The 27,791-nt window shown below is 35.1% G+C and overlaps 1 protein-coding gene across 6 annotated transcripts in view; it reads right to left on the bottom strand.

Moving 5' to 3' along the window:
• The window catches only part of STAG2 (stromal antigen 2), a 138,908-nt gene that overhangs the window by 15,281 nt on the left and 95,836 nt on the right, over positions 1-27,791 (bottom strand). For all 6 annotated transcript variants that reach the window (XM_011279456.4, XM_019824250.2, XM_045051135.1 and 3 more), the window contains 12 exons: positions 26,432-26,524; positions 26,210-26,299; positions 25,397-25,600; positions 23,120-23,190; positions 22,710-22,797; positions 22,540-22,620; positions 20,650-20,742; positions 14,149-14,323; positions 9,642-9,781; positions 8,030-8,131; positions 5,024-5,172; positions 3,389-3,517 (listed from right to left, as the gene is read on the bottom strand). In XM_011279456.4, coding sequence (XP_011277758.1) covers positions 3,389-3,517; positions 5,024-5,172; positions 8,030-8,131; positions 9,642-9,781; positions 14,149-14,323; positions 20,650-20,742; positions 22,540-22,620; positions 22,710-22,797; positions 23,120-23,190; positions 25,397-25,600; positions 26,210-26,299; positions 26,432-26,524 — 1,415 coding nt within the window. The remainder of the gene's footprint in view (positions 1-3,388; positions 3,518-5,023; positions 5,173-8,029; positions 8,132-9,641; positions 9,782-14,148; positions 14,324-20,649; positions 20,743-22,539; positions 22,621-22,709; positions 22,798-23,119; positions 23,191-25,396; positions 25,601-26,209; positions 26,300-26,431; positions 26,525-27,791) is intronic.

The raw sequence follows: 27,791 nt of genomic DNA, 5'->3' as shown, positions 1-27,791 counted from the left end.
TGTAATATAGCAATAACAATTCAACTAACATTTGTGTGACTACATTATGTGTTAGGCATTTTATTCTTGGGTTCTTTAACTTTAGTCTCATAGTCCTGTGAGGGAGATATTTTCCTTACTTGACAGATGAGGAAGCAAAGGATAAGAATGAGAAAGCAACAGAACCAGGATTCAAATCCCACTTTTTTAAATGTTTATTTATTTTTGAGAGAAAGAGAGACAAAGCGTGAGCAGAGGAGGGGCAGAGACAGGGAGACACAGAATCAGAAGCAGGCTCCAGGCTCTGAGCTGTCAGCACAGAGCCCGATGCGGGGCTCCAACTCACAAACCACAAGATCATGACCTGAGCCGAAGTCAGATGCTTAACCGACTGAGCCACCCAGGTGCCCCTCAAATTCCCAGACTTTTGACACTAAGAGTTCAGTGCTTTATTGTCTAAATTATGCTTCAAATACATGAACACAATTTTTGTCAACTAACTATAATGTGTAACCCAAATAATCTGCTGTCACAATAATGACTAATTCGAATCAATTCAAAATCACCAGTTTTAAACACCATTAAAGACAAAGGATAGGAGGAATCAGTTACAAAGATACTGCTTGGGGTTAGTTCACTATTTATTAATTATATTTCAGGTATACAGAGTAGTACAGTACTCCTCAAAGTGTAGACTATCAACTGGCCATCATTCTGAAAACTGTTACCAATCTGCAGCAAGATATGGAGCTTGGGCCAAAATATACTCACTGGTAGAAAGATTTACAGCTACATATCCACCACATAGCTTAAATGAACATTCCAGATAAGGGGCCCTCCCTGACGCTATTTCCCTTTGTCCTCTTCCCTGCCACAAAGGCTTACTACTAACCTGAATTTGCTATTTAACATCCCCATGCATATTTTTAATACTTTTAATAAATATTTTTCTCAAGTTTTTATTTAAATTCCAGTTAGTTAACATACAGTATAATATTAGTTTCAGGTTTAGAATTTAGGGATTCAACAACACCTGGTGCTCATCATAACAAGTATCATCATAACAAGTACCTTCCTTAATCCCCATCCCCTATAAATCCCCTTACTCACCTACCCTCTGGAAACTGTCAGTTTGTTCTCTCTAGTTAAGAGCCTGTTTCTTGGTTTGCCTTTCCCCATCATTTTTGTTTCATTTCTTAAATTCCACATGAGTGAAATCATAATATATTTTTAATATATATTTGTCTATAACTATTATAGCAGTTTTGTACTTTGACTTTTACACTCAAAATTATATTTCAAAGATCTAACCATTTTTGGAAGAGTGGTGTCAGCTAATCCTATGGTGTTAATAATTTTCCAATATATAGTGTATCAAATCAAAATGTACACCTTAAAATTGTACAATGTTGTATGTCAACTATCTCAGTAAAGTTGAGAAAAGAGCTTTTAAAGATGACATCTGAGTAACGTATAACATGGTGATTATAGTTGATGATGGTGTATTTGGTGTATTATTATTACACTGTATAATTGGAATTTGCTAAAAGAGGAGCATTTAAGTATTCTCAAAAAAAAAAACAGGTAAATATGTGAGGTGACAGATGTGTTAATTAACTTGATCAGAGGAATCTTCTCAAAATATACAAAATCATCATACTGCACACTTTAAATATATTACAATTTGGGGGCGCTTGTGTGGCTCAGTTGCTTGAGTGTCCAACTCTTGGTTTTGGCTCAGATCATGATCTCACGATTTGGGAGTTCAAGCCCCGCATCAGGCTCTGCACTGACAGCGTGGAGCCTACTTGGGATTCTCTCCCTCTCTCTCTGCCCCTAACTCATGCTCGCTCGCTCTCTCTCTCTCTCTCAAATAAAAGTAATTTATGGCATGAGACTACTAGAAATTTGAACAATGACTGGGTGTTTAATGAGATTAAGAAATTATGTTTACTTTGGAAAAGATCTAACCATTTTGACTGCTTATGACATCCTATTGTATAACAATCAATTGATCTCATTTTCTAATTATAGATGTTGTTTTGACCTTTCCTCTATTCAAAACCTGCACTGGTCAAATTCTTTTGTGGTTCTCCATGTACACATGTGTAAGTTTCTCTAGGGTATCTACCTATGAACAGAATTACTGGATCATGAGATAGGGAGAATATTAAAAGTTACTAGACACTGCCAAATAGCTTCACAAAGTGGTCTTGTATCAATTTACGCTATCACCAACAATGGATAAAAGTCTCCTTCTCCACATCTTTGACACTACTTTGCACTATCAGACTTCTTAATTTTTGCTAATCTGCTAGGTGAGAAATGATTTTTCATTGTTTTATAATTTCGATTTCTCTGGTTAATAGTGCTAATGTAATTTTTAATTGAGATAAATTTATATATAATAAAGTGCAGAGAACTTAAGAATACAGTTGGATCAGTTTTGCAAATTAATGCAGTCATGTAACCTACACATCTGTGAAGATAAAGAACATTCCCATGATCCTACAAATTACCTTATGTCCCTTTTCCCATCCAACACCCCCAACCCTAAAAGTAACCACTACAGTGATTTCTACCACAAGAGATTAGTTTTGTCTGCTTCAGAAAATCATGTAAAACCTACACAATCTTTCAGTGCAAAATACTGGTAGACTTTCAGAAGTGGTACTATGAGTTACTCCTATTCCTCTGCCCTTTTATACCTCAAAGAGGGGAGTGAATTTTGAGAATTTTCACTTGGGCTCTCTTAGAATATAAGTCACCATTTTAGGAGACCACACTAGAAAAGAATTCTGTCTAACTGGTCTGCTGAGGATAGGACTAGTCGGTTAAAGCAAAAAAGATAAAAAGGAAACTTCTACTTTCCAGTGTAGTCACAGCTCAACACAGAGACTAACATGAGCCTGGATGAATTACTGATATTATTGTCTATTAGGTTAAGGTGAAGAATGCAGATAAGAATACATAAAGCATTCAAGTAACAACTCTAAAGCCACAACTACACTGAAGGGCAACACAGGAATTAAAATGGAGTATTACACATAAAATACAGTTATAATCCTTAAATTGTAGAATTTTTTGATGCATAAAGTATTTTGTGCGTTAATGTAATCCTAGAACTGTGCAGACGGGGAGAAAAACCAAGTGTAACAATTCATCTTTAAGAATTTCAGAACAGAGATGCGTGGGTGGCTCTCTTGGTTCTGACTCTTGGGTTTGGCTCAGGTCATGATCCCAGGGTTGTGGGACAGAGCCCCCCATTGGGCTCCACGCCAAGCTTAAGATTCTCTCTCTCCCTCTCTCTGCCCCACTTTCCCATTCGCACACACTCTCTCCAAAACAAAACAAAACACACAAGAATTTCAACACAAACATAAATAGAATATTTTTAGCAAATACATACACCGTTCTTTTGTCTTGTCGGAGTAGTTTAGAAGAAAATTCGCTCAAGATATCAAGAAATGCCAAATTTAAAGGTGGATGGCTCTCTCCTTGTGGGTTAGGCTCTTTAAAAGCAAATTCTATGCCATCTCTGCAACAACAAAAAAAAAACAAAACATTTAAGGGTCACAATACGAAATTTAGTAACACAGAAAGGAAATTTCTCTCTATATATAGTTTTGTTCCACTATTAAGATGTTTCCTCTGCCATGCATTTAATCTGAGGAATAAAGAGAATAAGGAGCCTATAGTGTGAGAATGAGCAAGTACATGTACATTTTATGTCACTGTTATTTTAAAACTAAAACACACAGAGGAATACACACACACCAGCTAGCATTACTTTGAATGTGGTTTGGTATATCTACATTCTTGGATCTCTTCTCCAAAGAAAACAGCCCAAATTCTCTCATGTAATGATCAATATATATTCTGTATTTTTCAAGACATAAGGAGACCTACTATGACGCTTAGAACTAATTTAAATATTCTTAAAAAAATACTTCTAACATTGCATTTAAGAGTCAATTTCAAAATTTAATTTCACTTAGGGCCCATTTTAAATATATTTATTTAGTGACAAATACCTCTAATCAAGACAACAACCCAATGTTATATTCTTATAGTCTATCAAAAATGTAACTGTGTAAAAAATAATCCGATGAAATTGGGGAGGAAGGAATGGAAGGCTACTACAAGAAGAAAATAATATATTACTTTCTCAAAATAATCACTACATGTGTGGTCCTTAAATAATACCTAAAATTATCATCCAATATATTACGGAAAGGCATAAAAAGGAATTTAAGATGTTCAGAACAAAGTAAAAGGAGAGAGGGAGTTAAAACTGGGGTATGGGACTAACTTAAAGAAGAAAAATACCTGTAGGGAGATATTTAACACATTTATAACTAAGTAAGCAAGGAGTAAAAGAGACACAAATGAAACAAAGAGCTTTCATGAAAGAGAGTCCAAGCCTCTTGATATTCCCAAAGGCCAGGCTCTTCATCCAGAATTAAGAAGTAAAGCGTATTACTATCCACGTGCTGGTTATGTTAAAACTCTAAAATATACTCCTATTTAAAAGCATGATTGAATGCTAAAATATATGACTAAAATAAAGTCAGATAATTTTCAATTTTGATAAGGGCAAAGAATAAATGCAGGCAGAAAGAAGGCTGTGGCTCAAAACAAGGGAAAAGAGCACTACAAAATAGAAAACAGAACCACAGAAAGAGAAAAATTGAATCAAATCTCAAAAATTTCTCTACCTAGCAGTGAGATTATAATAAAAGCTATTAAAAGAGATTTTATAATACCTGATGAATATGTGTTGCTTTTCTTCACACAATTTATAAGGATTTTTGTATTGTTTTAATTAAAGCAAAGACTTTCTATAAAAGAAGTTTTAGTCCCAATACATGTGTTAATGGAGATAAGCATTATTACTGGTTCTCAAGAAAGGAGATATGCCACAGATTTGAAAAAAAAATTATAAAGCATCAATTGAATTTGGTTATTCTAAACAAAAGAAGTAAATACGAAAAAAATTCATGATTAAAAAACAGGAGAGCTGAATAAAATATTTGGAGATTACTTGTGTAGCATAGCAATGGCCTCCCTTGTTTTCAACTGATCGAGTCCAAAAGTTAAAGCAAAACGTCGAGCAAGTTCTTTTATGCCGCTAAATGTTGAGGATGATCTATCAAAATTATAGCCGTTTTCCTGTATCATTTCATTAAAAAGCTGTTTGGGAAGAAAGAAAGCATGTTAGAGTTTTGTAATAAGTATAGATTACTAACATCTTTTAAGATCTCATATTCTTTAGATGATCCATAAATGAGGCATTGTATTTTCTTCTAAAACATGGATTTTTAAGAACATGATAAAAATGACCAAAATTACAGTACTTCATACATTCAGACTAGAGGGAGTTACTGACATTAAGAACTCTTTAGGTTAATTATGGTATAATTCTATTCTGCTGGAATTAACTGGATATTAAAACAGCATATAAAAATATAAAGAAAAAGGAAACCCACTCCATTATTAGGCAACTATGTGTTACTTCCCATTTAAATGATGAATCTTCACATCAAGAACTTCCATCATAAGTAAGCACAACAAAATGTAATTTTCAACTACCAAATGGCCAAGGTTTTCCATAATGGCTACTACTGATAAGACTATCATGCAACAAGCACTGTGACTTGCTAGAAACATAATTGAAAAATAACCTTTCTATAGAGCAATCTGTATTGAAAACTGTAAAAGTCTGATGTCCTTTATCTAAACAATTCTAATTACTGGACTTTACTCAAAGGAATAATAGTATCTGTGCACGATACATAGGTACAAAAATGTTTTGGTGTTATTTATAACGGCAAGGATAGTAAAAGACCTCAACGCTAAATAAGGAGAGATACTGATTAAATTATGGTCCTTGTATAAAATGGAATACTATACAGTCATTTAAAATGCTCAAAAAAGGGGCGCCTGGGTGCCTCAGTCAGTTGAGTGTCAGACTTTGGCTCAGGTCGTGATTGTGCAGTTTGTGAGTTCAAGCCCCACATCAGGCTCACTGCTGTCAGCACAGAGCCTGCTTCAGATCCTCTGTCCCTCTCTGTCCCTCCCCCACTTGCACTCTCTCAAAAATAAATAAAACATTACAGGAAAGTAATGGCATGAAAGTGTTATTGCTTTATTAACATGAAAAATTCAGGCTTACAAAATAGAATGCATAATATGGCTTAATTTTTTATAAAACTTAAGGTTTCATATAGGCATAAAAGACTAAGAAGGCTATTAAAAACTAAAAATGTATTTCTTAGGTGAAAAACAAGGATATTGTATTTTTTCTAGTTCCTGTATTTTCTAAACTTTTTACAGGGAGAAGCTATTGGTTTATAAGAGAAGTTACTTAAATGTCAACCTTAAATCCTTTTAAATTCCATTAACGTTTTTTCAATATTTATTTTTCGGAAACAGAGGAAGAGAGAGAGCGCACACGTGAGCAGGAGATTGGGGGGAGGTGGGGTGGAAGGAAAATATCCCAACAGGCTCCACACTGTCAGCACAGACATGATGTAGGGCTCAAACTCACAAACTGTGAGATCATGACCCGAGCCAAAACAAGAGTCGGACGCTTAACCAAATGAGCCACCCAGGGACCCCTCTATTGACTTTAATAAAGAATATCCAGGGGCGCCTGGGTGGCTCAGTCGGTTGAGCGCCCAACTTCGGCTCAGGTCATGATCTCATGGTTCGTGAGTTTGAGCCCCACATCGGACTCTGTGCTGACAGCTCAGAGCCTGGAGCCTGCTTCAGATTCTATGTCTCCCTCTCTCTCTGCCCTTCCCCCACTCATGCTCTCTGCCAAAAATAAATAAACATTAAAATAAAAAAAATTGTTTAAACAAAAGAATATCCAGGGGCACCTGGGCGGCTCAACTGGTTAAGCATCTGAATTCAGCTCAGGTCATGATCGTATACTTTGCGGGTACGAGCCCCACGTTGGGCTTTGTGCTGACAGCTCAGAGCCTGACGCCCGCTTTGAATTCTGTGTCTCCCTCTCTCTCTCTCTGCCCCTCCTCTACTTGTGCTCTATTAAACATTAAAGAATATCCAAATATGCAAATGGGATTAAGAAATTCAATACCTAGATTTCTGAAAAGGAAATTTATCAAACTGAAATAGGTTGGGTTATGTTCTATATGCATTTGGTCTCCAGAGACAAACGCATATTAAGCAAATGATTTTTACGAAGTTAAATTTGCCTCACCACTGTCAAAATGAAAATGAGTATTGTGGTTTGATTACAAAACTGATAAATGCTCATTAAGGTAAATGTGAAAATGAAAAAAAAAAAAAAACAGTAAAATTCACTTGAAAACTACCAAAGCAAGTTAACCACAGCTAAAATTTTGGTGATGATTTTTCCAGATAGATATACAGAGAAGTTTAATTTTACAGGGATGCTGTACTATACTCTTTTTCATTTTATTCTCAAACTATATATTTGATCTTTACACATTAGTGAAAATGAATACAGATCTACACGACTTTTAAGTGCTACACAAAAAGGGGAAAAAAAAACAATTTTAAGTACTACACAATAGTCATTGCAAGAGATGCATTGCACAATATATTCATCTAACACCTTATTGATAGACATTTGGATTATTTCTAATTTCTTGCTATTCTAAACAACCCTGCCATGTGTGATATTATATACCCCTTTTTGCAAACTTGTCCTATTACCACTTTGGATAAAATTTTAAAAGCAGAATTGAAGCGCGGCCAAAAATGGCATACACGTTATACATTTTGATATACACTGCCAAACAACTGCCTACCAGGAAGCTTGTACCAACACATACTGCTGACAGTACCTATTTCTCCCATATCTTAGATAGCTCTAAGTGTTGCCAGTCTGAAAGCAAAAAATGATCTCACTTGAACAATGTCTACTAGTGAGACTCAAAATCATGTATTTCTACTTTCATGAACTGTGTATTGCATCCTTTGTCCAGTTTTCTACTTGTTACCTTGAAAACTCTTAGATGTTAATTATGTTTAACCAAGTTGATACTTTGTATCTTACCTGTTGCAAACTGAGAATAAGGGTCTTTGCACACTGAATTTTGTCTATCTGCCTTGTTTTACTCATCGTTTCTTTTATGATGTCTCCATAGTCATTATAATACTAGAAAAGAAATTTGTACAAATTAGAGCCTTATCTCCTAAAACTTTTGGACAATAAGACTAATTTTATGTTAGCCATGTGAGTATGCCACAAAATACGTATTTGGCTGAACTTACACATTCAGAGGCAGAATAAAAATGTTACTAAACTTTAAAATAATTTCTAAGTATATAATCCCTAACACCAGTAAATTCTGAAACAGACAGTTGAGATCCAGTCACATTAAGCTCCAGACCTGGTTTTAAGGAAGTGCGGAGTAAAACACTAAGTAATCAGGTTATGCACATTGTCAGAAATAGCACAAAGGATATAAACAAAGTTCTTGTGCTCTTTGTGAACTATCAAGACAATGAATATAATCCCAGTTACATTTAGAACTTATTCATTGTTACAACAGGCCCACAGGTCACATGCAGTTTCCAACTTTATTAATTTGGCTTATAGAAACTAACAGCCTGTTAACATTTAAAAAAAAAAAAAACTCATTGTGTGTGACATTTGTATTATACATTCATCGCACATGAATTTTTTCTTCTAATTTAAGACCTTGTTTCAAAATGAATACAGAACTATCAGAGATAACAGGATAACCATACCCTTATTTATGACTAATAAAACTGACTTTACAATACGTAAGTCAAAAAGTTTAAACTTGCAAAATGACTTCACCTTAGTTTTTTTTTTTTAAAAAATCTAAAAACAATAATGCCAAATAACTTAAATTCCAAAGTAATTTACAATGGTTCTAAGAGAGTTCTATCATGTAGCAAAATAGTTCAAAGAGAGAACTAATTAATTAGGTTTTGACAAATTTATTGCATATTTAGTGACAGCAAAGTCTTAAAAAGTTCACATTTATAATTAGATTTTACTTGAGAAAGGATTAAAGAAAAACTATCCTACCACATTTAGTCATATTTCATTAGTACCGCTAATAATACCCTTTCTACTACCACTTAAAAATTAGAGAATCTCACAGGTACTTATGAAAATTGTGAATAACCCACTGTGAATCAAATCAGATTTTCAAAGCCTAAAGGAACCTTAGTTATCACAGTGGAACAGATGAAGAAAGACAGGACACAAAAGGTATTGAATTACTCAAGGTCACGAGCTGCACAGTAACCAAGCCAGAACTATAGCAGCTAGGTCTCCTGACTCCTGGAACAATACCCTTTTTATGCTACATCAAGCAGAGGAGGAACATCATCCTGTTGTCTTAAACCAAATCACAAAGGTAATTTCTAATAGTGCTAGTTAACCTAAGACAACATGTTTCCAATACTGTAAAAGATGTGAACCGACAAATCCAAAATGTCCATTAATGGAAGAGTAGAAGTATGAGGTCATGTTACCGAAAAAATTAGATTTTAAAAGAAATTTTACTTTATGCTAGAAAAGTAATTTACTGTTTAAAAAATTCAATGGCAATCAGGCATAAAAGCCAGTGTTACACTCATTTTCTTTTAAGCATTATAAAAATAAGCTGCTATCCATTTTTCAACGTTACCTTCATATACTGCTTGAAGATATCTGCAGCTGTATTCATCTCCACCACAGTATATACAATTAGCTTACAAAATGCTGCAAGTAAATTTCTTCTCTTGTGCAAAGCTTCAATTTTGCTGGCTTCGTCCTCCTGCTGACCGTCTGAGAAAAAAAAATGACAAACATTAAGCCATCTTGTATTTTACTTCTGCCATATGTATTTTTTAATTCTTACTATAAAATACCTTTATTTTGGAGAATTTGAAAAATATGGAAAAAGCATTTAAATGAAATGCAAATTATAGTCACTCTTAATATCTCAGTGAATGACCAGTTCCTTAATCCCAAGAGAGAAAATTTTTGTGAACTCAAACAGTAATCATAAGGCTGCCTGTTGAAGACATAACAGGAACAAGTGGAATGAGTCAGAGGAACTGATGTTTAGTGAAGTCAGGCTGAGCTTGCCTAACCCATTCATTCACTTGGCTAAAGGATAGTTTGCCAATGAGATCTGCAGATTCAGTGTCTATTGGTTAAGGCTCTTCACAGGGGACAGCCAAGCTCAGAAACCTTCCTATCCCTTCAAGGATGATTCGACCCTACCCTACCCTCAACATACTTATGTTATGAATATTACATATATTCAGTAAGTCTGGCCTAGGAACCATTCTTTTTGAGGTAACTTCACACATTTCTACTCAGATCCATTGTGTGAGATGTTGACATTCAGAGTTATCAAGGAGTAAGACTTACTTCCAACTGAATAGTCAAGGAAGCTGGACTATAGCCTCCAAGTACTGCCAAAAGACTCTAATTATTTGATACTGCAAATGAAATTGTGATGATACCTTTTATATATAAAGCTACGTATTTTCTTCTGGATAAATTTTACAAACGAAATTCCTTATAAAAACTATCTAATTTTGATTTACATTTCTTTGGTTAGCAGTGAAGTTAAAGTTTATCGTGCATTGATTAGACATTTATATTTCCTCTTTTGTGAACAGTAGGTGCATATCCTGTCAGCTCGTCAATATAAGATCACCAATATCAAACAACTAATTTGTGTAAAGTAAGAATGTTCTTTAAAACAAATGTTTTACCCTGTCTCTGATGATCCTTGATAACTGCTAGTAAATCAAAACCAAATTTTGAGAATAGGAATTTCAGACAGAGCATCAGAAAAAGTTATCATGAGTGCATACTCCAGAATCCCAAAGCCATTTGATTAGAAACCTAAAATGTATTGTTTACTCTTTTAAAAGATTGCACTGAATATACCAGCTTTGTCTAAACATCTCCGTGATTGTAATGGATTTCTATACGATACTGTTTCCAATCACTGTTTAGTACTACTCTTAGGAGGTACATGTATTCAGATGCTTTCCCCCTACAGACTAAATTGCCCAGATATTAAGAGTTTTTGAGCTCTGATTTTGGGTTTGTTTTGGGTTTGTTATTTTTTTTTTCTACACTTATTTATTTTTGGGACAGAGAGAGACAGAGCATGAACGGGGGAGGGGCAGAGAGAGAGGGAGACACAGAATCGGAAACAGGCTCCAGGCTCTGAGCCATCAGCCCAGAGCCCGACGCAGGGCTCGAACTCACGGACCGCGAGATCATGACCTGGCTGAAGTCGGATGCTTAACCGACTGCGCCACCCAGGCGCCCCAGTTTGTTATTTTTTTGGTAGTCTCTACACCCAAAGTGGGGCCTGAACTCATGACCCTGAATTAAGAATCACATACACTTCTGAGTCAGCCAGGCACCCTGTTTTTTTTCCACTTCTTACTGAAAACCAGCCACTTGTGGGGATTAAACAATGTTAGAGAATTATCTCACCCACTGGGCCTCTCATAGATGTTAGCTGCCATTGTTATTTTGTGTTGTCATTGCCTCTAGAAGCACTCTGTTTTACGCTCCCCTTCTCATGAGATGTAGACAAACAAATCAAATAAATAACCATGGGTCTACAACATCAGGGGTTAGATGAAAATGAAAAGCAATGGAAACTCATGTTCCTGGTGGGAAAATAAAACAATACAACAACTTGGGAGAATAATTTCACAACATGTGGTCAAGTTAAGACACACAAAGACCATATAATCTGGCAATTCCATTCTTAGATATGCACTAGAAAAGCATTTGCACGTGCACTCAAGGGGAAAAGTGTAAGAAAACATTTGTTGTAGCACTACAATAGGGAAAAAATTGGTAACAACCTAAATGTTCCTCAATATAAAAATGGACAGGGGTGCCTGGGTGGCTCAGTCAGTTAAGCGTCCGACTCTTGATTTCAGCACAGGTCATGATCTCACAGTCATGGGATCAAGCCCCATATCAGGCTCCGTGCTGAGTGTGGATCCTGTTTTGGATTCATTCATTCATTCATTCATTCATTCTCTTTCTCTCTCTCTCTCACTCCTCCCCCCCCAAAATAAAAAAAGGAAATAACATAAAAATGGATAAAGTAGAGTTAATTCATATTATGTAACAGCAGTCAAGATGAATAAGCTATAACCATGACAACACTGACAGATTTCAAAAATGGTAATGCAAAAAAACAAGATGCAAAATAAAATGTTCAACATAATACCATTTATGTGGAAACTAGTAACATAAACTATATATTATCAGACATATAAACTTCTAATAATAAAATTAAAAAGCAAAGAATGATAACGGCAAATTCAGAATAGCAGTTATCTCCAGGGAAAAAGAGTAATAGGACTGGGCAGGGATAAAAACAAGGATTTCTTTTGTATCTACCCTTTATTCCTTCAAAAATAAAAAACAGTAACAAATAAGGCAAAATTTGACAAGTGCTAGTGGTAGATATGGACAAATGTGTTATATTTTATATTTTTCAAAAAAACTGGAATACATTTCATTTTTAAGGTTTAAATAGGAAAAAAAAAAGCCCAATAAGACTGAGTGTAATTTCAACAAGCTTCTAGAAAACTCAGGAGTATTGGCAAGCTTATTCTCTTCTACTTTCATGGTATAAATGTAGTAGAGGCAGTCACCCAATTAACGAAAAGGATGGTAAACCAAAACTGATTTTTATCAGTTTTTGGAATGCAACTATGCTTTCCCATAGAAGTTTTAAAAACTCCTACTCATCTCTTTTAGGATCTGATTCAAATGTTAGCTTATTTCAATGGTTTGACTCCCAGGCCAGTTAAAACTTTCTCTACAAGCCCACAACAATGTGAACATGCCTCTATTACTTATCAAATTGCAGTGAAATTATTTGTGTTTAGATATGTCTTTTCAGGGCACCTGGATAGTTGGTTAAGCATTTGACTTGATTTCGACCCAGGTTATGATTTCGTGGTTCAGGAATTCGAGCCTCAAGTCAGGCTCTGTGTTGACAGCTTGGAGCCTGCTTGGGATTCTCTCTCTCCCTCTCTCTCTGCCTCTCCCCTGAATGTGCTCTCTCTCAAAATAAATAAATAAACGTTTTTAAAAAAATAGGTATGGCTTTTCCACTTGAATTGAATTCTCAAAGGAAAAGCCACTGTTTCATTTTTTTTATATCCATAGCATCTAGTATACTGCCTGCTGACCAATAAATGTCAAATAAATGTTAAAAAATAAAAGTCTAACTAAACCAACAGCTCAAAGTAAAAGGTAAAAAATTTTTAATGTTTATTTATTTTTGACAGAGACAGAGCAGGAGCGGGGGAAAGGCAGAGAGAGAGGGAGACACAGAATCCGAAGCAGGCTCCAGGCTCTGAGCTGTCAGCACAGAGCCCGACGCAGGGCTCGAACTCACAGAACACGAGACCATGACCTGAGCCAAAGTCGGACGCTCAACCGACTGAGCCACCCAGGCGCCCAAAGGTAAAAAGTTTTAAGTAAATAAACTTCAATACATGGACTCTTAACAAATGTTTCTGCTACTCTAGGTTTCTTCATTCTGTTTTAGCTAAATTTTAATACTTGAGAAACAAAGCTGGTTATTGATAAAAATAAGCTATAAGCCATGTCTAGAATTGTAGGTGTTTAGAATCTGATTTGCAGTGATGTGTCATTATATGTATGGAGATTCATATATATTGATGTTATATTGCACTTCAAATTAAAAACAAACCGAGAAAGAAGCCACCCAACACTGTTTTTCCATGACATGACCTCTTGTTCAAGTAAGGCATCTGTGTATGTAATTAGGGTAGGAAGAGTAATTTAACACTAGGCAAGGCTGGTGCAATTATTTTCCTGTGAACATTCTGTACTGCCCCAGACATTTACAGAACAGTTTCAAACATTTTCTAACATTGAGAAATTATACAGTTTAATACAACAAAAAGGTCACTTAAAGAAACACTTTATTCTTTTCAAACTACCTAAAACCTGGTAAGAAGATATCACATTATCTTTACAATATTACAAAAAATTAATAGAAATGTGCCGGAACATGAACCTGTGTTTAAAGTTTTCAGAGTAAAATATCAAATAGTATTCTACCACTTACTTAAATTTCTGCTGGATACAAAGATTTCACAAAAAGATATTACTAAAATTACCTGCGCTGTTATTATCATCATCCTGTTCAATGAAGACATGATCCAGAATAAAGCTGAGCAACTCAGACTGCAATGAAGAATCAGGGGTGTAAACTAATGGCTCTAACATGTCACGTCCTCCAGACATAATTTGATGGCTGAAGATCATCAGAATATCACACAGAATAGTGAAGGCCTATTAAAAAAAAGGACAGCATGCTATAATTCAAGGTTTCTCACCAACTACCACAAGTGACATATTTAACACAAAAACAGAATCTAACTTTTGCTTTAAAAAATTAGTTTAGTATTTTACTAAATTTTTAAAGCTGAAGAATGTAGTTTTCATAATAATGATCACTGATATGTACAATCATGTTTTACTAACTGCAAGGTAACTTCACAAATATTGTTTCTTTTCAGCAACCTTTAAGTGACTTGAACATATTAACACTGCCAAAACATGCAGTCAGGAATCAACCATAGGTTTTCTGACTCCAAATCTCATTCTACACTATATGACAGTATCTCATGGTATACATTCCTAAATATGAAATAACATATAAACTTGGAATGTCCTAGAATATCTCTTAGAAGAGAGATCACAAAGTCTCTGGTACTTTTTAAGCACGCTCATTCTCATTATGTGTGGTAATTAAGTAGAGAAAAAACACAACCAATTATGTGCCTCCTTATTACTCATCAGGCAAACCAGATAATATGATAATAAACATAAAGCTAATGCTATATCTTAAGGAGCTTTATAAAAACTTTGCCAGGAGTTTTACATGGACTCAAACACTAGTAAAAATAGAAGGAAACCGGAAAATTTTAATTACCTATTGGGAAAGGATTGTAATCAACATAGAATCTCGGGGTCGCAAAGTCAACAGTAAAATACATTTGAAGGAAGACTACTGCTAGACAGATTCTAAGAGTATACTACAGAGCATAAAGCAGATCTCATTAATGGTTTTACCTTTTTGGAACTAACCACATTAACTTTTTTGTCTTTCACTTTATGCTTTCATCTCTTCTTTCAGTCTCTTCTCATTTTGCTATTATAGTAGCCATTTATACCCATCAGGATATCTGAGTTTATAAAAACTTTTGCAACATATACAGTAAGAACACAAAGTGATAAGCATGTTGGTATTTACTAATTAGGTGAAATAGCAGGTCAAGTGAACTAACCAGGAACTATTTCTGGAAGCTGTTAGGAAGACTGACACACAAGATAATTCATGACCAATATTTCATGACCAAATAATTGCCAAGGCCTGAACAGCAGGTTATATAGATTACATATGATAACCGATAAGGAACTGTGTGAACACTGTAAGAAATAGGGAATATTAAGCTCAGTATCTTGGTGGCATATGAAAATATATCAAGTAATATTTCACGTATTAAATTTGGATCCATGTATACCTCCATTAAAATCATATCCTAAGAGTTTAAACTCAATTTACTACCTACAGAAACGTTTGTTCCTTTCATGTGAAATGTAGAGATGAAAACTGAATTTCCAAATCCTTTATTGCTATAATTCAAAACTATATATTTAAAACTGGAAAATTCAGCAATTTAATAATTACAAGAATATACTTCATATTTTTGCATGAAAAACATGAAATTCAGTAACTGGATCTTGGCCATTTAATATTTTCTAATGTATTTATGCCCAAGCATGTATGTATGGGAGGGACAAAAGTGAGTTGGAAATAAAATTAAGATTAACAGTTGGAAACTGACTGTAAATTTTTCACTATATAACTCCAAATACTTCCCTGAAATCAGTTTTGATATTCTAAAATAAAATAAAATAAAATAAAATAAAATAAAATAAAGACAAGTAACAAACACAAAGGTGGAACAACTTTACTGATCGCTTTATAATTGGATGACTATATCTGAAATACTTCCATTGTAGCTTTAAGAATGCACTATATTCTAGGGGTGCCTGTGGCTCAGTCGGTTAAGCGTCCGACTTCAGCTCAGGTCATGATCTCACAGTCCGTGAGTTCGAGCCCCGCGTCGGGCTCTGTGCTGACGGCTTGGAGCCTGGAGCCTGCTTCGGATTCTGCGTCTCCCTCTCTCTCTGTGCCCCTCCCCAGTTCATGCTCTGTCTCTGTCTCAAAAGTAAATAAAAACATCAAAAAAAAAAAAAAAAAAGAATGCACTATATTCCACTAGGACACAGCAAAGACGGTCATAAGAGGAAAGTATATATCAATCCAGGCCGCCTTCCTAAAGAAGGAAGAAAGGTCTCAAATACACAATGTAACCTTACACTTTAAAGAGCTGGAAAAAGAACAGCAAATAAAACCCAAAACCAGCAGAACTCAGGAAATAATGAAGATTAGAGCAGAAAGCAATGCTATTGAAACAAACAAAAAAACAGATCAATGAAACCAGAAGCTGGTTCTTTGAAAGAATTAACAAAATTGATAAACCACTAGCCAGTTTGGTACAAAGAAAAAGGAAAGGACCCAAATAAATAAAATCCAGAATGAAATAGGAGAGATCACAACCAACACAGCAGAAATACAAACAATAATAAGAGAATATCATGAGCAATTATGCCAATAAAAGGGGCAATCTGGAAGAAATGGACAAATTCCTAGAAACATATACAACCAAAACTGAAACTGGAAGAAATAGAAAATCCAAACAGACCCATAACCAGTAAAGAAATCGAATTAGTAATCAAAAAATCTCCCAAAAAATAGAGGAGTCTAGGGCCAGATGGCTTTCCAGGGGAATTCTAACAAACATTTAAGGAAGAGTTAAGACCTATTCTCTTGAAGTTGTTCCAAAAAATAGAAATGGAAGAAAAACTTCCAATCCCTTTCTATGAAGCCAGCATTACCTTGATTTCAAAGCCAGACAAAGTCCCTACTAAAAAGGAGGACTATAGACCAATTTCCCTGATGAACATGGATGCAAAAATCCTCAATAAGATATTAGCCAAATGGATCCAACGGTACATTAAAAAAATTATCCACTACGACCAAGTGGGATTTATTCCTGGGATCCAGGCCTGGTTCAATATCCGGAAAACAATCAATGTGGCTCATCACATCAATAAGAGAGGACAAAAACCATATGATTCTCTCAACAGATGCAGAGAAAGCATTTGACAAAATACAGCATCCTTTCTTCATAAAAACCCTCAGAAATTAGGGATAGAAGGATCATACCACGAGATATCATAAAAGCCATATACGAAAGACCCAACGCTAATATCATCTTCAATGGGGGAAAACTAAGAGCTTTCCCCCTAAGGTAAGTAACAAGACAAGGATGTCCACTCTCACCACCGTTATTCAACATAGTATTGGAAGTCTTAGCCTCAGCAATCAGACAACACAAAGGAATAAAAGGCATCCAAATTGGCCAGGAGGAGGTCAAACTTTCACTCTTCGCAGATGACAAGATACTCTATATGGAAAACCCAAAAGGTTCTACCAAAAAACTGCTAGAACTGATTCATGAATTCAGCAAAGTCACAGGATATAAAATCAATGCAGAGAAATTGGTTACATTCTTATAAACCAACAATGAAGCAACAGAAAGAGAAATCAAGGAATCGATCCCATTTACAATTGCACCAAAAAGCATAAAATACCTAGGGTTAAATCTAACCAAAGAGGTGAAAACTCTATACACTGAAAACTATAGAAAGCTTATGAAAGAAATTGAAGTAGACACAAAAAATGGAAAACGATTCCATGCTCCTGGAGAGGAAGAACAAATATTGTTAAAATGTCGATACTACCCAAAGCAATCTACATATTCAATGCAATACCTATCAAAATAACACCAGCATTCTTTACAGAGCTAGAATAAATAATCCTAAAATTTGTATGGAACCAGAAAAGGCCCCGAATAGCCAAAGCAGTCTTGAAAAAGAAAACCAAAGCAGGAGGCATCACAATTCCAGACTTCAAGCTATACTACAAAGCTGTAATCATCAAGACAGTATGGTATTGACACAAAAAGACACTCAGATAAATGGAACAGAATAGAGAACCCAGAAATGGACCCACAAACATATGGCCAACTAATCTTTGACAAAGCAGGGAAGAATATCCAAAGGAATAAAGACAGTCACTTCAGCAAGTGGTGCTGGGAAAAGTGGACAGCGACATGTAGAAGAATGAATCTGGACCACTTTCTTACACCATACACAAAAATAAACTCAAAATGGATGAAAGACCTCAATGTAAGACAGGAAGCCATCAAAATCCTCGAGGAGAAAGCAGGCAAAAACCTCTTTGACCTTGGCCGCAGCAACTTCTTAACATAAGGGAAATAAAAGCAAAATAAAAGCAAAAGTGAACTACTGGGACCTCATCAAAATAAAAATCTGCACAGCAAAGGAAACAATCACCAAACTAAAAGGCAACCAACAGAATGGGAGAAGATATTTGCAAATGACATATCAGATAAAGGGTTAGTATCCAAAATCTATAAGGAACTTATCAAACTCAACACCCAAAAAACAAATAATTCAGTGAAGAAATGGGCAAAAGACATGAATAGACACTTCTCCAAGGAAGACATCCAGATGGCCAACCGACACAGGAAAAAATGCTCAACATCACTCATCATCAGGGACCACAATGAGATACATCAAAACCACATCATCAAAACCACAATGAGATACACCTTACACCTGTCAGAATGGCTAACATTCACAATTCAGGCAACAACAGATGTTGGCAAGGATGCGGAGAAAGAGGATCTCTTTTTCATTGCTTGTGGGAATGCAAACTGGTGCAGCCACTTTGGAAAACAGTATGAGGGGTCCTCAAAAAATTAAAACTAGAACTACCCTACGACCCAGCAATAGCACTACTCGGTATTTACCCAAGGGATACAGGTATGCTGTTTCCAAGAGGCACATGCACCCCAAGTGTTTACAGCAGCACTATCGACAACAGCAAAAGTATGGGAAGAGCCCAAATGTCCATCAATAGATGCATGGATAAAGATGATGTGTACACACACACACACACACACACACACACACACACACACAATAGAGTATTACTCAGCAATCAAAAAGAATGAAATCTTGCCATTCACAACTATGTGGATGGAACTAGAGGGTATTATGCTAAGTGAAATTAGTCAGAGAAAGACAAATATCATATGACTTCACTCATATGAGGACTTTAAGACACAGAACAGATGAACACAAGGGAAGGGAAGCAAAAATATACAAACAGGGAGGGGGACAAAACATAAGAGACTCTTAAATATGGAGAACAAACAGAGGGTTACAGGGGGGGGGGGGGAGATGGGCTAAACGGGTAAGGGGTACTAAGGAATCTACTCCTGAAATCATTGTTGCACTATATACTAACTAACTTGGGTGTAAATTTAAAAAAATAAAAAAATAAAAAATACACTATAAATTAAATGAACAGTATACCCCAAAATGAAAAAATAAATAAAGAGTACCCAACAGAACACAAACTGCTGAAAATAGCACTTGTGATGACTGCTAGGGATCTATCCCAATGTGCAAAGGTTAAGGAGAATGAAATGGCTAAAAAAAAAAAAAAAAAAAAAAAAAACCCTTGATATCACAATAACCATTTTCACTGTATCATCATTAATATTTCTTATAACAGGATTATGAAAATGTCTTCCTCACAGAAGCATTTAAAAAGCATATGTCCAAAAAACCTTAATCCTCTACTAGGGAATTAAAACTAAACAGGCTCTTAGTCCAAGGATCAGAATTCATTTTACAGATGGGAAAATTACCTATGGCAGCATTTAACAATATCTATTTCCAGAATGAGGAGGTAAATAGTAGTAATGAAATCATGAGGGCATATGCAGTGCGAAGGTAACTCTTTGAAGGCAGGAAAATGATTAAAATTTTTATTTCAAAGTCCACAAAAGGAAAAATAATGTACACAATCAGGATGAACAGGAATATCAGTCTCTATCTGATAATATTCTCAGAGATGACAAAAACCATATGGACCCATTCTCCTCCCTGAGGCACACTTGTACTTGTTCATTTCAATGGGGAGCCTGCGTGGCTCAGTCGGATAGGTGTCCAAAACACTTCATTTTGGCTCAGGTCATGATCTCACACTTCGTGAGATCGAACCCCATTTCAGGCTCTGTACTGACAGCACGGGGAGGGAGGCTCTCCCTCTCTGACCCTCACCCACTCACATGAACTCTCCCGAAATAAAGTTTTTTAAAAAAGAATAACTTACGTAATTTCATGCATCTAATTTGTATATATGGGTCTGTTTACCATGTGAGTCATAAAGAAACAATAACAGAATAACTACAATATGAGGGTAATCTACAATACAACTTACAGATTCCACATGAAATACATTAATCTATTTTCTGAGCATCATATACATGGACAGATACAAGTCATTTCTACTTTGCTCAACCTCAGTATTACTTTAATTTTCTGTATTAGTTCAGACATTTGTAAAGGTTGCTTACAAAAGATGGCTATCTACAGTAATTACTAACCTGCTCCTTAACAGTAGTATTCACGTTGGTCAGGTAATGCTGACATATCTGACAGAATACCCTCATCTGTTTCTTTAAACGCAGCAAGTCCTCCTTGAAAAATCCAACATAAACAACTTAAGATATTGTATACAAACCTCATGTATTAAGATACTTCAAATTACATAAAATATATCATATGTTTAACTATATTAACTCTGTACATTAGAGTTACTTATTTATTATTCATCAGACGAAAAAGACAAATTGGACCATTTTTCTTAAAATTTGCAACAAATTGCAGCTTTAAAAATACCAGGTATATTAATGGGTAATATCCTAAGTGGTCTGGGTCCTTTAAAAGTAGAAAACCTATATGACTATATATGGCTATCTTTATAAATCTACTAACTCAGAATGCATAAAGATTTATGCTCCATCATCATTTTGTAATTTGAAGGGTAGCCAATTGATGATGAAATTAATTAATAATAAAAGAGACGGTATCTTTTATTTCTTACTTGAAGTATACCAGTTGTACATTTTAAAAACAGAGATGGACAAAAATCAGTTTCGTGGTATTGCTCCAATTAAAAAAAAAATTAAGGTCTTATAAACATACAATAAAAATAAATCTTTTCCTTACATTTTTTTCCTAATTATTTACCAATTACCTTAAAATATTAAACTATTCTACAAAGATCATCCTCACTAATTTAAGGTATAACCTTGACCCATCACCTAATACTGGATCCCAAATGATAGAATATGAATATACTGTAATAGACCATAAAGTTAAAGAAAAACAAGTTTAACTTGGAGATTGATTTGGTAAGGAAAATTCAACCAAGCTTCAGAACAAGTTTGTATTCAGTAACATTCATTTTTATCCTTTTCCTCTACTCAAAATATAATCTCCTTTCCCATTTTAATTTTTAATTCAATGCTTTTGACTTAGACGAGCAGTCATATTTGCTAATATGGCTACTGTTCCTACTAGAAGCTTGGCATTGAGTTAAATAAATTTCTTGCGTGTTTGACAAAAGTACACTAACAACAATACTCAATTGTTTTTTCAAGGGGGAAATATCCATTTGTGGATATAACAGCATCTTGTGCATTATCAACTCAGAGAAATTCTAAGCATTTAAAACTATTCTGTGATTCTATGCAAAAGAAATTTATTATCAAGACTATGGTTTTTGAGGGAAAAGCTATGAACAACTAAGTATCTTCTAGAAAGTGCTTAATATTTATAAAAATATTATATAATACTTAAGGCAACATCTACTACACGTACAATGCTTAAGCTTCTAGTTTACAAATCAAAGAGGCAGTACTGCTTAGTTCAATTACTGAACACATCAAAGATTACCATTATGGATAAAATTCTGAAAGTTCTACTACCTTGTAGCTGCCACATTATACTCAACCAGAAAGTGATTTATCATGAATTTGGAACATCAATAGAAAGATCTAGGTATGAACAAAGTGATCCCAAAACAATACTGAGGCCTATGAAGATCTAGGGGCAACTGGCTTGTTATCATCAATTTATGCAGTCCAATAGCTGTATGCTGGTTTCAAAGGCTCTTGGTCATAATTTACAAAATCTGTATTTCTATATGTTCTCAATACTATTGAGAATATGGACGTACATAAACTATGCCACCTTAAAATATGAAAGAATTTTTAATTTAAAATCATGCCTTGAATCATAACATATTAATGTTCTTTCACTGAATATATATCAAACTACAAAAAAAACTTTCTAAGGGTATACATGCCTAAATGGTACTTTAGAAATAAGCAACACTTTACTGAAATAACTGATCTTACTAAACGTGTACGTGTGCCGAAAACAGTTAATGACACTGAGCGTAATAAGAACCTCACAGGACCACCACAAACCTTTGTAGAGCTGCTTTCAGTTATCTTTGCAAGCTGCCAAAGGATCACATAGTGAGTACACTGCAGGGCATGAATAACAATCTGTAAAAAGAAAAGAATACAGTTAAAATTAAAAAGTCACAAGTTTTCATTCTCAAAGTTAAATATGTAACTTGAAAATAAATAAAAACCTGTTCAGGCATGTCTCCATTTTCAATTCCGGTTTTCAATAGTTTGTAATTACAAGCAAACAAATCCCACTTTGAAAGATCATGAGCACTGCAAAAGACAAGTTATATTTAAAAGTTAAGCTTAATCACTTCGAGTGATTTGGGACTTGAATGTTAACAAAAATGCTGTTAAAGTAAATAAAGCAAACTTTTTAACATGCACCCGCAACAAAAACGAAATATGTTTTAAAAAGTATGGTATTTGATAATTTGTCAATTATTCCCCAATTCAAAACATGATTCTACCAACTACTTTTTATATAAAAGTGCAAGAGATCTAGCAGAATGTGATAACATTATAACCCTAAAACACACAAACTGGTTTTGATTTTGCTAGTTTTAAGATATCAGAATAATAAAATTCAACTTACTTATGAAAAGCAGTGATTCTCTTCAATGTTGACAATACCTGATATGCATCATCTTCATCAGGCTCTTCCCCCTACAAATATTAATTTGACAGCATTAAACCTTAGTAACTACCCACATGAAAAACTTTAGGCTATCACATTGGTGATACCACCTTGAGAAAAATAACCTAACACCACAAACTAAGTTTCTCATTCAATACCTAGTCTGTTCAAATTTAAAGCAGTATGGCTGGAGTAACGCGTCAATAGAGTTGTTATCACAGGTACGTTATACTCACGAAACAAAAACTGAGTGACACTCTCCCCTTTCCCTTAACGTAACCTTGACACAAAACTAGGAAGTAATTTACTCTTTCACAGTAAAAGATGTATTAGGACAATAAAGAAAAATATAGTAAAGGACAAACAAGAGATCATAAAGACAACACCTAAAAGATAAAACCTAAATGAACGAAATACAGTGCTCAAGAAAGACATATTGACCTTTGTGAGTATCAATTTTCCAATTTAGAGTAACTTAAGTTTTTGAAAATTTTATGAGTCTTACTGCCATGAAACTTATAATTTTTTTTAAATACTATCAAACTTACTATACTGAACCCTGTGTCTCTCAAAAAACATTTTGTTTCTAAACTTGAATTTTTCTACACAAGTAATTAAACTTAATTAATCCACTGTTTGGGGCGCCTGGATGGCTCCGTCAGTTAAGCATCCGACTTCAGCACAGGTCATGATCTCAAGACTCATAAGTTAGAGCCCTGCATTGGGCTTTGCGCTGATAGCTCGGAGCCTGGAGCCTGGAGCCTGGAGCCTGGAGCCTGGAGCCTGGAGCCTGGAGCCTGGAGCCCGCTTCAGATTCTGTGTCTCCCTCTCTCCCTGCCTGTCCCCCACTCGGGCTCTATCTCTCTCTCCTTCCAAAATAAATAAACTTTTTTTTTTTTTTAAATAATAAAATAAACTTAATCCATTGCTTGATTTTGACTTAACTTGTCCTAGTCACAATCACATCTAGCCAACAGTACAGCCATTAAATTTTTTAACTAAAAGGGTGCCTGGGTGGCTCAATCAGTTGAATGTCTGACTTTGGCTCAGGTCATGATCTCATGGTTCGTTGAGTTCAAGTCCCACATCGGGCTTGCTGCTGTCAGCCTGTCAGTGCAGAGCCCGCTTCAAATCCTCTGTCTCCCTCTGTCCCTCCCCTGCTTGCACTCTCCCAAAAAATATTAAAAAATAAATTTTTTAACTAAGAAATGTCATCATTGTACATTAACATATTTGCACAGACCTCCAATTAAACAAAACTTAGTAAGCATGGAATGTTACACACACCCAAAACAAGAAAGTTAAAGAAGTAACAAACAAGAAAACTGAAAATTACAAAGTCCATTATGATTTTTGTAACATTAATGACAAAAGTTAGGTAGAAAAGGCTAAATGCATTCATTTGAGAATTATGACATTTTATTTTATGCACGTCAATTACTGTTAGGAATGTATTTCCAGAAAATACAAAACTCAAAAAATACAAGTGTATTTGAGGGTCACAATTTAAGTCTCTTTAGGAATATAATAGAACAAAGGAAACCCCCAAATGAACAGTGTAGCTATAACAGCAATTTTTTTTATTAAAAAAAATTTTTTTAGTGTTTATTTATTTTTGAGACAGAGAGAGACAGAGCATGAACGGGGGAGGGTCAGAGAGAGGGAGACACAGAATTGGAAGCAGGCTCCAGGCTCTGAGCCATCAGCCCAGAGCCCGACGCAGGGCTCGAACCCACGGACCGTGAGATCGTGACCTGAGCCGAAGTTGGACGCTTAACCGACTGAGCCACCCAGGCGCCCCTGTAACAGCAATTTATCAAGGCTTTACAATATCAAAGATCATTAATTGCCTTTCCTTAGCAACACTGTCAAAACACTAAGAAATAGCCTTCTTTTATGAGGCTACATGGCCATAGTTTAGTTCTACTTTTCTGTTCCATTTATACCCTAATTGCCTAATAGCTTCTGGTTCAGCTAAACGCTGGTAACTTCTGAGATTTTTTTTTTTTTTTTAATTAACAAAAGGGGAGGGAGTATCAGTTTTGCTTCCACCTTCTCCCAGTCACAGATTCTTACCACCTTCCCATTTTGGTGGAGTAACAGTAACATGATGAATCAAAGAACAAAAAGTCTGAACATTTTTAAACATACTGCTAGGGACTATGACCAGGACACATGAATAATTCGGTTACTGAAGGGGAGGAACCCAACTGACAAAATACTTGTAATATATACCTCTTGCAGAAAATCTTCAAGAAGCCGGTTAAATTTATCTGCCAACTCATCTATCAGTTGACTTCTTGAAATATCTACCCTGTTGAAGATTGTGAACTCTTCATTACAGAGTGCATGGTAAGTTTTAGAACATGCTTCCAAAACATCTGTATCTGTGTGCTTCTCTACAATATTCCGGATCTGTCGTAATAAGGCATCCAAATGCTGCAAAATCAAAGGTTTTTTTTTTTTTTTTCCAGTAAAACGAAGGAACATATAAATAAAAAAACACTAAGGTACATATGATAGGCACAGAAAGACTACACCTCTGCGACAAAAAGCTTCACATATGGTAACTCTACAACAAATAGGGCATACATTTTGATGTTTTTCCAGTTGTGGAAAATAAATACAATAACCCACCCATACTTATTTCCTCAGATTTAATGGGAATAATATTACCAATCTCATAGGGCTTTGGTGAAAATACAAAGAAGTTACAATAGTTCCTGGAACACAGTAAAGGTATTCAATGAATATTAACTGCTCTCATTTTACAGTTACTATTATCCAGTTATCTAACCCCCATCTCCATAAATGATCAGATATATTCTCATAATGGGTAGGAATGAGGGTATGGCTATGGGCATGAATCAAAAGGAAGCCTCATTAATGCCATTCTTTAAATCCAACTTAGAGAAAATAAAGAAGATATATAAAATGTAGGTTTCCTTTAGCATCAGAAGTTTCAAAAATATAAAGAAACAATATGATGAGATGAACTAAACCAATAACTTTTGTTCAAGGTGTCTTTACACAGAGAAAACACTGTACCTTTTCTAATCGTCCAGTGGTATATATTTCCAAATCAAAATACTGAGGCAACTGCAACAAGTTAGTCACCTTTTCTGCATCTATAGAATACTTTGAAATAAAAAGAAAATCATGACAAAACATCACAGAAATGTTAAGTAGACATTATGATAAAAATCTGCATGGCATTTCCAAACAAATCCTGTAATTTCTTAGAAATACTCTGACATTACACAAATGTACCTTAGCTAATAACTGAGGAAGAGCCACAGCAAAAAGTTCAGTGATTTTTGTCCTGTCATCCAACTGGGTCTTCTTCTCCTTCGCTGTCAGCACCTGAATGAACACAACAATGCTTTTAAGTATTTACTAAACCTATTAACATTGTTAGGTGCTCAAGTTCAAGTTAAGACATACAAAATAAGCGATGAAACTGTATTTTAAATGATGGATACTAAAATTTCTACTATAAAATATGAAACCCAAAAGTAACAGAGAATAACCTGCACAATTATTTTAAAAGCTACCTAAAATAACAACAATAAAAAACTTTGAAGGATTCCAAAGGCAAAATCAATACCCAATTAGACTAACCAACTCTACCATTAGATGAATAAAGAAGCAGTTAGGAATAGAAAATGTAGTTTAGGATCTTCTATAATAATGAGATTGAGTAGCATTTCAGTGTACTCTAAGCTATGGGCCATGATCCATGGGTTATGAATTCAACATAGTAAGTTACTATCATCATTTAGAAAAACAAGAAAAAATGGAAAACAAAGTAAGTTACATACTGTAAGTTTCAGTACTGTTTGATGAAGTTTTATTTCAGTTACACATAAACACACATATATAGGTGTATACCAGGTGACAAACCATATATTTTTATGCCTCATAATCAAAATGTTTAAAAGGCTGGTGAATTATTGATTTACAATGCAAATATATGTGAACTTTGCAGTGATACGTTAAAAAATAATCCAAGGAAATAGGTATTTCTCCATTTTAATGAATAAACATGTTTTAATTTCTAATTTTTATTAAAAGAAAGAGAAAGCAAGTCTACAAATAAACCAAAACACAAAAATGGACCATTCTAGGGGCACCTGGGTGGCTCACTTGGTTAAGCATTTGACTCTGGATTTCGGCTCAGATCAGGATCTCGCAGCTCAGGAGATGGAGCCCCATGTCGGGCTCTTCACGCACAGTGCAGAGCCTGCTTGGGATTCTCTGTTTCCCTCTGTCTCTGCTCCTCTCCTGCTCTGTCTAGTCTCTCTCTCCCTCTCTCAAAAATACATATATATTTTTTTTTAAAAAGCCCTTGTGAGTTATATTTAGTCTTGAGCAGAGACTCTCACTGTATCTCCTGAAGTAACTACCAAAGTATCTTATGGAAGGAACTCAAATTTTCCAAATTGCTAATGCTTTAAAATTTACTTCTAACACATATTAGCAAAGATCATCTGAAAAATAAAATTTAAGATTCAAAAATATGGCTCTATAGTTACAAACAAGAATTTTTTTTTAGGGGTGCCTGGGTGGCTCAGTCGGTTGGGCGTCCCTTCGGCTCAGGTCATGATCTCACAGTCTGAGTTTGAGCCCC

This window comes from Felis catus, chromosome X (assembly GCF_018350175.1).
Source record: "Felis catus isolate Fca126 chromosome X, F.catus_Fca126_mat1.0, whole genome shotgun sequence".
Taxonomy (NCBI): Eukaryota; Metazoa; Chordata; class Mammalia; order Carnivora; family Felidae; genus Felis; species Felis catus.
The sequence above is the reverse complement of the archived record's forward strand: the minus strand, read 5'-3'. Positions and strand labels throughout refer to the sequence as shown.